Source organism: Alexandromys fortis, unplaced genomic scaffold (genome assembly GCF_014885135.2).
Source record: "Alexandromys fortis isolate MF-2015 unplaced genomic scaffold, M_Fortis_MF-2015_v1.1 scaffold_50, whole genome shotgun sequence".
In the NCBI taxonomy this organism is placed as follows: Eukaryota; Metazoa; Chordata; class Mammalia; order Rodentia; family Cricetidae; genus Alexandromys; species Alexandromys fortis.
In genome coordinates, this window is record NW_026067932.1 from 6,880,992 (window position 1) to 6,893,569 (window position 12,578).

General features: G+C 45.0%; 1 protein-coding gene across 4 annotated transcripts in view; it reads left to right on the forward strand.

Moving 5' to 3' along the window:
* Nr1h4 (nuclear receptor subfamily 1 group H member 4) overlaps nt 1-12,578 on the forward strand; it is a 63,805-nt gene that overhangs the window by 28,899 nt on the left and 22,328 nt on the right. For 2 of the 4 annotated variants that reach the window (XM_050145650.1, XM_050145648.1), the window contains 2 exons: nt 453-821; nt 12,140-12,292. In XM_050145650.1, coding sequence (XP_050001607.1) covers nt 453-821; nt 12,140-12,292 — 522 coding nt within the window. The remainder of the gene's footprint in view (nt 1-452; nt 822-12,139; nt 12,293-12,578) is intronic. The other 2 variants (XM_050145651.1, XM_050145649.1) reach the window with 1 other exon arrangement.

Here is a 12,578-nt window from a genome sequence, read left to right on the forward strand (position 1 = left end):
TATATATATATATATATATATGTATATATATATAGTATACAGATAATATGTATTTTAAAAGTTAATTTTGTAGGGCCGGGGAGATGGCCTAGTGGTTAAGAGCATTTGCTGCTTTTCCAGAGAACACAGGTTCGATTCCCAGCATCCACATCAGTGGTTCTCACCTACTTATAAACTCTAACTCCAGGGGATCTGACAACCTCTGCCCTCTATGGGCACCTGTATAAATGTAGTGCACATAAACTCACCCAGGAACACGCATGTGCATCAATAAAAATAAATAAATAAATAAATAAATAAATGTAAAAGGTTAATTTTATTTAAATACATTTTTATAGTTTTAAGTTTTCCATATGTTCTTAGTTTGTATTTAAATATATTTAGAGCTGACATGTTGCTCTGATTTCTAGAACGCTGTCATTAATTCTAGTTTCGTTGGTCCTTTTGTTCAGGTGTGTTAGCAGAACAAGAGGCAGGTCCTCTGGGGCAGAGTCTGGACTTGGAGTCGTATTCACCGTACAGCAATGTGCAGTTCCCACAAGTTCAACCACAGATCTCCTCATCGTCCTACTATTCCAACCTGGGTTTCTACCCCCAGCAACCCGAAGAGTGGTACTCTCCTGGCATCTATGAACTCCGGCGAATGCCAGCCGAGACTGTGTACCAGGGAGAGACTGAGGTATCAGAGATGCCTGTGACAAAGAAGCCCCGGCTGGCCATGTCATCTGCGGGAAAGATAAAAGGAGATGAGCTGTGTGTCGTCTGTGGAGACAGGGCCTCCGGGTACCACTACAACGCGCTCACCTGCGAGGGCTGCAAAGGTGAGTGCCTTCCCATTGGCGTCACGTTAGCATGGTTCTCCCGTGCTGGCTGCGGCAATTTGTGGAACCAGGTTTCTATGCGAGAAAATAACCAAATGTGCAAACTAAGTGTAGAGAAACCACAAAAACATCCCAGCGAAACAATACAATGTGGTAGTTAGATGTCGCTGTTTGAACGGTCAGTAAAGCGTGGCCTCTTCTGAATTTGGCGAACCCCCTTCATGTACCGCAAAAGGTTCCACTTCGCCACTGCTCTACTGGGAGCCGCGTCTTGGTTCGTTCAGAGCTCCATTTAGCCTGAGCTGGGGACATATCGTCTTTAATAAGTGTATCTTTGCCGTTTTTTCACTCTCTTGATAATTAGGTCATATTTCTTGCTGTTAATGAGATCCTGGGAACAAACAAACTCTTGAGGGCAACTGGTTTAGATTTCAGGACAAGGTGGCCAGAGAGACGATCCAGAGAAGCTGCTGACGACGTCAGGGGACAAAGGCAGAAAATCAAATGCTTTCTTTAGATATTGAGGTTATCAATATTGCCTCAGCCCACGGATCAAACATCAAAAGACAGAAACCTGGGACAGTTCACCTCATAAATAAAAAGGTCCTAAGAACTCTGGGCCATGGCAGGGTGACTATAGGGACACTGGAGGACCAAGGCGAGTCCTTAAGAGCATGCACCTAAAAGACACTCAGGAGAGGACGGAGAAGCTACGGCAGAGGCAGCCAGCCTCCAGGAAAGCACGGGACTCCAGGAAAGCAAAAGACTGAAGCTAGCAAGGCACAGTCAGAGAAGGAAGTGGGCAGAGGGAGCCTGGTCCTTTGAGATTGTTAAGAAGAGTTTGGATTTAGATACATTTCCGAGAGCAGAGTAAGGCAGAGTTTTCTTCTACTGATTTTGGTTTGATGCTTTCACCCCCTGGTGCCAGCAAATGACAAACGTGCAATGGGCAGAAGATGGAGCCACGGGGCCCATCCACAAAGGGCCAGACTACAAATGTTTTAGGGTCTTCCCTGTGGAAGCCTATGTCACAGCTGTTGCATTCTGCAGACATACCATGCATGCAGATCTGTAAAGAGTAAGCCACTGTTCTACTCAACTTTGCTTGTGTCAGCAGAGGGAAGACAAGTTGTATTCTGTAGGCTGCTGGCTCCCGTGCTCAACCGAAGGTCAGGGCCGGTAAGCAGGACCAAGGGCAAGTATGGGGAGAGCGCTCAACACCCAACCATGTGGGCAATAGATGGGGCCTCTTTGGTCTGACTGGATTTAATTCAACATTAGGCTCTGATCTTTATTTCATTTGGTTCAGAATCATTCCCCTACTCCTGCCAAACATCTTCTGAGTTGTGGTCAGGTAACAGGTTTAGCGGACTGCTGTGGAGTGACTGGGTGGTTTTGTGGTGGGGTTGATCCTCAGTATGCTCAAGATATTCTGTTGCGGTGATGATCTGGCTACTCTCCAGTCACCAGTGCGAAGATGGGGTACCGTACAGCAACGTCCTGGGGTGCTGAGCGCATTCCTCCTCCATCTCTGGTCCCTATCTGTGCATTTCTTTCGGGCCGGGGTGGATTTCTGCTGTTGCTGCAGGGCTGTGTCGCAATATCCAGCTGTACCATGCTAAGCTGGGCACAGGGGACCCTAAGCATGCAGGAATGTCTCTGCTGCAGGATCCCACATGACAATGGGTTTCCCTCAACTTTCAATCTGCCTCTAGATTCGATATGGAAATGGGAACATGGGAGGAAAAGAGTTCACGGACTCTCAAGGTACCAGTACGCCTTAATTTCCTCTCTTGGACGGCCACCATAAATCTGTTGGTCACAGGAGTACACTACCCTAGGTATCATATAGTGTTTAGGAGTTGGAAGTCCAGCCTTTAGTGACTGAAAAGTCAATAACAGTCTGCTTTGTGGTCTTATGTGTTTTCATAAGAAAACGAGTGAGACCTGCCCTAGCTCAGTGAACAGGGAAGGACAAAGAACTGCGAGGAAATGAACCCAGAATAGGATGGAATAGAGTCCAGCAAAGACCTGTTCTGAGAAGGTCTGATAGCTCATCCAGCACTGCCCCCACAACCTGCAGCTCGTGGTAGCATATCTCCCGAGATACGAAGCTGATTTCACCCTAAAGCATTCTTCAAAAAGACTGTGGGCTTTAGAGTCAGTCAACATGCCTCGGATCAAGGCTTTCCATAAATGATCAAGTTAGTGAAGACGACCACCAGAACTCAATGAAATAAAACAGAAACTAGTATTTCAAGCAGAGTGGGACAAGGACAGGAACAGTCCGAAGAGCCCAGCAGGTTCTATGCTAACCTCGAGGTATCTGCTCAGAGCTGTGCTGCAATACTGGCCTACTTGGGCTGCAATGCCACTCGGCCACAGAGTAGAAAATGGGGAGTTGGCCACGTGCCACAATGACTGTTTGCCACAGAAATGTGCCACTTAGCTGCCATCTAGAGTGCAGAAGGGTCCCTTTGCCGAAATTCATGGCTCCAGAGCCATGCTGAGTGTCTGCTGAAGCCACACACATTGATGTCTTGTACACATGCATCCTTTGTCAGTGCGCTCACTTGGAAACTCAGCTGTGGCCATTGCCGAATTCCCTGGCCCTGCTTGACAGTAGAAACATCAGGAGCCAGGGGCAGCTCCCCTCCTGTTCTGCACTGTCTTCTAGAGGTTTCTTTCTGGGGGGGCTTTGCAAGGGAGTGAGTATCTTTCCTCCCTGTGGTAGCCTGGAAGGAGGACGCAGCGGATGTCAAGCTAGCCAAATCACATTCTACCTAGCGCTTTATTTTCTATGTGTCCCAACTCTGGGAAAGTGAAGCTATTATCTGTGGAGTTTTGTGAGAGTTAAGAAGATTACTGTATATAAAGCTCTTGCTTTCTCTCTTGTTTTGGGATTGCTCTACAGGCTGCAGAGCCTATGACACTAGAAACATAATACACGTGCATGTTCCCGCGCGCGCGCACACACACACAAACACACACACACCCCTGCCAAGAGAAAAAAAAAAACAACCAAAACTTAGAAACAAACTGGAGATCATAGAAGAATTCCTACTGTTGTTGACTTCTGTCTCTAGTTCCATAAGAAATATTCTAATGGATCTGAATGTCTCATTTGTCATAGATACAGCAATGGTGAGAGAAAATGCAGCTTTCTGTGGTTTGGTTTTTTTTTTTTAAAGTAATCACTGAACACAGTGTTGTGTAGACAGGTAGTGACTGGCATTTCCTTGGCCCAAGATTAAATCTAGACTGTTCTTCCTCTGGGAGTCGTCAGTGCCGTTTATGAAATATTCACGTCTGAATGAATAAATCTCAAACGTTGGCCACCTAAAGCCCAACTGTGTCTGGCGGGAAATTTTGAACAGCCGTGTTCCCTAGTAAGTCAGTGTCTGTGACATTGACCTCCGTCACAGTCTACACATACTGCAGAGAGGATGGTAGCGCTCTGGGATGGCACCGTTTGGGTTAATGGGTGACCCCTTTGCTCCTTGGAGTATGTTTTTATATAAGATCATGTACCAGCATTATGCTTAGTTCTGAAGTTTAGGAAAGCTTCTAAAAATATTGAGACGATTATCGCATGAAGTGGATTTAGACTGTTTCCAATGGAGTCTTTTTTACGGACCATTTTGACTGGCAAGTAGCCCCGATCCTCATACATTGAGATCGCATGGTTGAGACTGCAGTTGAGATCAAGAACAGTCTGGTTTGTGATATTTAGTTAGGGCTCTAATAAACTGGAAGGCTAAATTGTCACATGTTGGAGGAGGCCGCCTATTCATCCTGTCTGCCCAGAATCAAAATAACCACACAGAAACTATATTATTTAAAACACTGCTTGGCCCATTAGCTCAGGCTTCTTATTGGCTAACTCTTATATATTAATTTAAACCATTTCTATTAATCTGTGTATTGCCACATGACTGTGGCTTACCAGAAGTTCCAACCAGTCTGTCTCCAGTGGCTCCAAGTTGTCTCTCTGACTCCACCCTTCTTTCTCCCAGAATTCTGTTTAGTTTTCCCCTCCTAGCTCTGTCCCCCTACAGCTCTGCTATAAGCCCAAAGCAGTTTCTTTATTAACCAATGATAATCACAGCATACAGGGGAACCCCACATCAGTATAGAGCATGATGAAGTGGGTGTCTAAGGATTCCACGGCATCGGGAGCCTTTGAGAGGCGAATCGTGACATCATAGGTGAGTCAGGACTCAGAAGGCAAACCTCTCCAGGGATTCCTTTTCCAGTTGCGCCGGGTTAGTGCGCGTCTCTGGGATTCAGCCTCCTCACTTACAAAGAGGAGATGATGCTGACGAGGAGAAAGGCGAGATGATAGTGGAGATAAGGGTGGCAATGATGACGGACAGATGGGTAAGCAGATAACACACATCAGGTGACCACAGCGTGTAGGCACAGTTGTGGGGACCTCTGGCACAGTTTCTTTGCTGGGTATTTACAGATTGCCATGAAGTAGCTCTGCTAGTCATACAGTACAGGGGCTCTCAACCTTCCTAATGCTGCAACCATAAAATGATTTCGCTGCTACTTCATAACTGTAGTTTTGCTACTGTTTGTGAATATACGCATCTGACGTGTGACCCCAAAGGGGTCACGACCCACAGGTTGAGAACCGCTCAAATGTACTGAGATCACCGTTCTACGTGAGGCAATTAACACGCGCTACCAATGATAGATATTTAGTGCATGCTCGCTGCTCTTACCATTGCTTTTGCACTGCTGCATTGAAAACACCACAGGCACTGCCTTGAGGACGTCCAGCTCTCTACCCGGCATGCCTAAAGGTTCCGGCGGCGTGAGCTGCTGTTACGTTTAGTAATGAATTTGTCTTATTCTCTCAGTTTCTGCTTTGCTCTTGTCCATTCCCCAACTGGCATCACCCTCTGCCTCCGAACCGGTCTTCCTGGCGGTTAATTAACGAATTCATTAGATTCAGGAAGCCTTACCGTACTTGCCCTTCACACTTCTGACCTCCAGGAGATGCTGCCGGGAGGAAAACAAAACAAGACAAAAGTCCTGTTCTTGCAGCTGCCATTGCAAAGCAGGAGTGGGAGACAATGTATCTAACGGATGCGCACAACAGAAACAACAAGAAAGGCAAACAACAGAGATCCAAAACTGCTACCCACCAACAAGTAGGATCTGAAAAGCCACATTTAAAAAATGGTAAAAGGATAATTTTAAGTGGACAAAAACGGATATTTCAGATGAACATATAGGCGATACATCCTTAAACGTGGAAAATGCCTAAGTCTATAAACAATGCACAAATAATAGTGATTAAGAGAAACTTCCCCAAACACAACCTGTTAAATGAGAGCAGTTACTGTACACATACAAGACTAAACCAACAGAGTGTTTAAGCAATGGTTCAGAGGGAAAGGGTTAAATTCCCTGTAAGAGCAAATTACTTTGTGGGCCACTGCCACAAGCATCCCCAGATGCCACCCCTGGAAATTAGATTATGAGAGCTCAGACCACTGAGGGGTGCTGAGGTCGGGCTGGGCTCCCAGAGTGTGTCTACCTGGGCATCTAAATGGCTCTTAAGGAGGCGCAGAGCCATGGTCAGTCACAGCAGGACGCCTGGCTTTGTGTCCTCAGAAGGTGGCAGGCTCACAGAAGGGACCAGAATGTCAGCCGAATTAAACTCTCTATCCTTTCAGGCTCCATGCAGCTTAATAAACCTGCCTCTGAAGGGAGTCCGCGTGATTCCGAAGCCAAACCCAAAGTAAAGGGAGAATTGTCAGGAAATGGTCTCTGCCCCTCTGTGGAGGCTACCACCGATGACCTCACACTTTTCTAGTTTTTAGGGCTTTGGTTTTGCTTTGTTTCTTTTCTTAATTGGATAGTTGGATCACCTTCCCTCAATTCAAGATGAAAGCAAAGCTTGGATCCCCAAGTTTTAGATCTTAACATAGAAAAAGTATTTCAACGCCGTTAATCCCCCTCCCACGTGCGTGCACACAAGTACCGCTTTTGCCGCACACCTCCCATCGTGATGTGTTTTCACAGACAGTCTTTAAGCAGTCACCTCTTCACAGACTGACCTCATGTAACTTCTAGGAGGCTTTGTGTACACTACTGCTGAGCTGCAACCTCAGCCCCCACTGAGGTCTGCCTCCTCTCTGGGGACTCGTCATGGGTGCTGGCTGTCATTCCCAGAACCTGTGAGATTAACCCCCCACCACCACCACCACCAAGCTTGCAGGGAGCTCTCCAAACTCTTCCTGGCTAAGCTGCTTCGGCTTCCCCTGACTCTAGAAATATTCACCCATCTTTGACATTTTTGGATGATCCGGAGTTACCCTTTCAGTGAGAGGGAGACTTGCCCAAGTCAGCGAGCGTAAAATGACCACTATCTTCTTGGGATGGCAAGAAAACAAGAAAGTCAGTAGGAGCAAGAACGAAACATACACAGATGACTGAGCATTTTGGTTCATTTCAACATTAATAAGATGTCTGCTAGGAAGTCTTTACGGATCCAGCTTGGGGAAGGTAACAGATCTTTGTTACAGGCTGGGTTTTTCCATGCTGTGTGAGATTTGGGGAAATTGATGTCTTGAGAAAACTTTTTGGGATACAAACTCCTTATTCTATTTGAACACCCATGAAGGTGGTGGTTGAAAGCGGAGTCTGAGCTGAGCCTCCAGGGTTCAAATCCAGGCTCTACAATGTATTTATTTATTACAAGTTATTTATTTACAATTTATTTATTTATTACCTGATACTTTGAGCAAGTTAGCCTCTGTGAAACTCAAGTTCCTCTCCCGCGGAATGGAAATACTAATAGTACTACCTCATTGGCTGAAGGATTGAATGAATACCATATGTGTTTTGGAGCAACATTCGGAGCAAAATAAGCGTATGTAAAGCTATCTCTGTGTAAGCCATGTCCTCTATAAAGAATTCTGAGTTCTATGCTCATTTTAAAGGCACAGAGATCCTTAAACAGGTCAAACATGAAATGATGGATCATGGATTTCATACTACCAGTAGATGCCCATGTCAATCACCAATGTCCAATGTGACATGCATGCGGGCATATACACGTGTATGACTTGGGACTAGCACTGAAGCTGGATTCTACCTATATAAAGGACAAAAGCAGTGGCTAATATTCGTTAGAACAGCATGATCCGTGAAAGCACCACCCCTAAACTGTTCTACAAGCCAGGGATTCCCTACCCCCAAGTTGGCAATGCCAGTCCTCGCCAGGGCTCATCTTCTATTGTCAGGAAGGCTCTGTTCCTCGGTGAATTTCCTTTCCATTCATTTTCAAATGACTTTTCTGATATGAGCATTGTTGAATATGCACAAGAAAGAGCAAGATAGAGGCGTAGCGCGTGTGTGGGTAGATTTGCATAAGTATAAACCCAGTATATGTGCCCACATTCAAATGATGTAGTGATAATATTGTGTTGCTTTCCCGAGTGAAAGCTAATTAATTCAGCTATTGAGATGATAATGATTTCCTTCTCAGTTAATAAAGGGAGGTAAAAAGAAAGAGGAAAACCTGGAGGATTGGTCTATGCACCCCTCCTTTGATTCATCTTGGAAAAAGGAGTTCCTTTCTCTTAGCTATTGAGCTGTCTCTCAGTATCTGTGGCCGCTTTAAAGGGACTCATGGGAAGATTGACTCATGCGGGCTAAGGTCTTCACTGAGCTCATGGTTTGGCATTGGGAGAAAATGTGTTCTTTTTCTTTAACTCACTAAAAATGCGCACTTTAGTATTTGTACTCTCCATATCAATGCTATTCTGAAGCATAAAGTGTTTTTTTTTTTAAATATTTCTATCAGTTTCTGGATGGAAAAAATATTTTATTTGTGGGACTTAACCTTTAGGAAAGTATTAAGGTCTTTCCTGCTGCAGTTCAAAGCAGCTGACAGATGCGCCGAGGCTAGGCCAGCCTTGACATAGCCATCTTTCTGTGCTGCCTCTGGTTCCTTATTTACTTGTTTACCCGAGGCTAGCCTGTTCTCTCCGTTTCTCTCTTTAAGTCTCTCTCCCAGTCCAGCCGAGGCGTCTCTAACCTCTCAGCTACAGTAACGGTCTCCAGTCTAGTTCCGCCTTCCTTCATCTTGTTCTTTTGTCAAGGATTTTCTCCTCATGCAGTTAGGCCACACCTTCTACTGCCCAGGACCCCTGTTTTTCTACACAGCAAAGATCCCTTTGTGACTTTTAAGGACTTTAGTATTTGTCTTCCCCCTTCAACCCCTTAGCCACCCCTCACTAATATTCCTAGACTACACTGCTACCAGGACGGATTATCTTCTTCTCCTCAGAGCTTCTGTAACCACTCTGCCTGGTTGGTTCTTAAGAGGTCTCTCCTCCCTCATGGTTCATGTTTCAAAACTATTCTATAAGCCTGCATTCAAAGTTTGCATAAAGTGTTCTCTGATTCCCCCACTTGGGATTAGGGTCACCCCAGCTCAACATTTTTAATTCTTAGGCCTTGGGAAATCCTTACACTATAGCTAATTTATCATAAGGATTTTTGAATGATAGCTGGATATGTTTTCATAAGAAATATGCAATTTTCCACATCTACAGTGTGATTGTTCCTGTCCCTCTAAAATGTAATGGAGCCTTTACAAGAACTTGGAATGACCCAGAACTTTGTTCGATGGTCCAATACTTTTTTTTCCTTGCATATTTCAATGATGTATTAACCTATTCAGCTACCTGTCACTCAATCTCGTATTAGTCCCTGAATGTGCTTCTTCAAATCCCCACGCTGAGAGTTCTGAAGACAGGGATGTCTTATTCATCTTAATACCTGGGAAGTAAGAGAATGCAGCTTTCTGTTACTGCTTACTGCTGAGCTGTTCTATCCCCTGTGCCCCAGGGGAGGCAACGGCAGCTGAGCAATTGAGAGTACGGGCTAGAGAGAATGATTTCCTGGCTTTGAGTCCTCCGAGTGCATAGAATCATGGCCAAGGTATGTAATTTCCTGGTATCATTTTCTTTCCTTTATAACAGAGGGGGAGACTACTATTTTCATCATAAAATCGATATTATGATTAAGTAACTAACTGCTGGTAAAATGGTCAGAACAAGAGAGTGTAAATAATAAATGTTTGCTATTGTTCCAACATCCGTTAAAATAACAGCTTGTATCTTGGACAAGAGTAACTCGTGGTGAGGTTAATGTAAGTCCATGTCCACAACTTCAGTGTAAAGAAGACAGATATACAGTTGTACTGTTTTCTTTCTGCGGTGAAACATTCTGACCAAAGCCAGTTAGGGTGAGAAAGGGTTTACTTCATCTTGTGCTTCTAGGCCGCAGTCCATTATTGAGTGAAGTGGAGGCAGGCACTCAGGATACGCCTGCGTACTGTTCTCTGCAGCTGCCTTCAGCAGAGAACTCATTTACAGCCAGGGAAGTGCGGTAGAAACCAAGCTTGCTGGAGTAGCACCGCTTGCTCTCTCACTCCCTGGCTTGCTTAGGCCCATGTTTGGCCTTATACAGCCCAAGATCATCTCTCTGTTCAGGGAATGGTACCACCCACAGTGGGCTGGGCCCTCCTATAGCAATTAACACTTAAGATCCCTTCATAGCCTTGCCCACAGACCAACCTAATAGAGACAATTTTACTCAGCTGAGACTTTTAAAAACTCTGGATTCTAGATGGTGTCAAAAGGACAGCTAACACTAACGTGGACTGGAGTAAACTACCAAATCCCTAGATACAGCTGTGAGCTGGAACTGGAACAGCCTTGCTCTCATCAAGGAAGTGTGACTAAAAGTACCCCAGTGTGGGAAGGGTCATTTCATAACCCAACCCCCGAGGAGTGTCAGTTTATGACACGGCAGTGCCCCTCATCCACCGTGGCTGAATTCCAAGATACCTAGGGGGGGCTTTGTGTGAACCATATACATAACCGTAACATGAATTAGGCAAGGAAGATATTATCAGTAATAGTCCTTGATAAAATAGGATGATATGCAGTGATAACGGTTGCACAAGTGAAATCCCATAGTGCCACAGGGTGGGTAATCTGTACAACATGGCTTTGCTGGCTAGCTAAAGAGATGACTCACATCCTGGGTGAGATTGTGCAAGACTTCATCACTCTGCTCAGAAAGGTGTCCAATTACAGATATTACAAGGGGCTTCTTCCTGGAATTTTCTGTTAGTATCTTTTTGTACTATGGTTTACCATGTCGTGGAAACCTCAGAAACTGACGTGGCAGGTAAGTGTGTAAGCTGCTGTGGCGAGCAAGAACGAGTTTCTCTGTTAGTTCTCTTGCTTCCCAAATACACTGCGCCCCTGCTCTTCACCACCGCGGATCTGGACTTAATGGAGTCTACGGTTGACCACTTGGAAGAGAACAAGTAGATGTGGGACGTGAAGAGGGAAGGAAGTTGCATCCCTGTCTTGGCTGTAGGCATCTCACCTGAGCTGACTGCAGTTACCCTGTGTCTCCTCTGGGGAGATACCACCTTTTAAATCAAGCCTGGCACTTTCATGGTTCAGCTAGGCTATCATATTAAGTGCCAAACAGCTAAAACCTTGACTACAGCTTTCTTCCTAAAACGCCTGGAAAACAGTAACATATTTTCCAGCCTTTTGCTTATTGCTCACTTTCTAAGTTCCAAAGAAGGATTATTTATTTTATTTTATATATGAAAAGAGTGTTTTGTCTGCACATGGCCATGTGTAACCTCCTGACCATCTGGTGTTCACAGAAGTCAAAAGAAGAAGTCAGAAACCTGGGACTGGGCTTATGGTTGGTTGTAAACCACCGTGTGGCTTTGGAGAGCCTGACCCTGGTCCTCTGCAGGAGCATCAAGCTCTTGACCACAGAGCCAAATCTCTAGCCTGTCACTTGTACTTCAACCATTTCTGGCTCTTGTTCTCTCTCGCACGGCATCCAGTCAGTAGCCACACAACCCTTAGTCTTGGCTTGTTTCAGGATTTGCGTGCGTTTGCTTTTTGGTCGACCTTTAAACTCTGGGAGGGCAGGGATGGATTGTTTACCTGTAGAGTGCCAGCATCTCATGCTTACTGGAATGTAATTGTCCCCCAATAAAGATAAATGAAAGCAATATATTAAAAAAAACTGTTTTTTTCCCCCTAAGAGAGGCCCTAATTCCCACTTGTCATTATTTAAAGAGATACATTTAAAATAGTTCTCTTTCAACAACAGCACAAGACAAAGCCTCATCCTTTGCTCAAGGCTCATTTGGGTCATCCCCAGAAAATATCCTGGCGTATCTAAATCCAGACGTATTTCTCGAAAACTTGTGCAGGGTGTTCTTACACGTTCCCCTGTTTTCCCCACAGGTTTCTTCAGGAGAAGCATCACCAAAAATGCCGTGTACAAGTGTAAAAACGGGGGCAACTGTGTGATGGACATGTACATGCGGCGGAAGTGCCAGGAGTGCCGACTAAGGAAGTGCAGAGAGATGGGGATGTTGGCTGAATGTATGTATACAGGTATCCACTCCAAGCAATTCAATTCCACTCAAACCTCTTAAGGAGGCAGAGGCCCAGTAACTCAGATTATCCCATGTTAAAGAAGAGATCTGCCAAACCTTCTCAGTTCCTGACAGGGGCAATGACCCTCTGAATTGTTTAAACTTCCACGTAAAGAGCATCCTATTTCTCTGGAAGAAATACCCAGAGCTTGGTTTGGTTGCTGTTTTCCTTTGTTGTAAGGAATTTATACACAGAATGATATGTCATTAACATACTATGGAAATAACTTGGTGCAATGAACTTA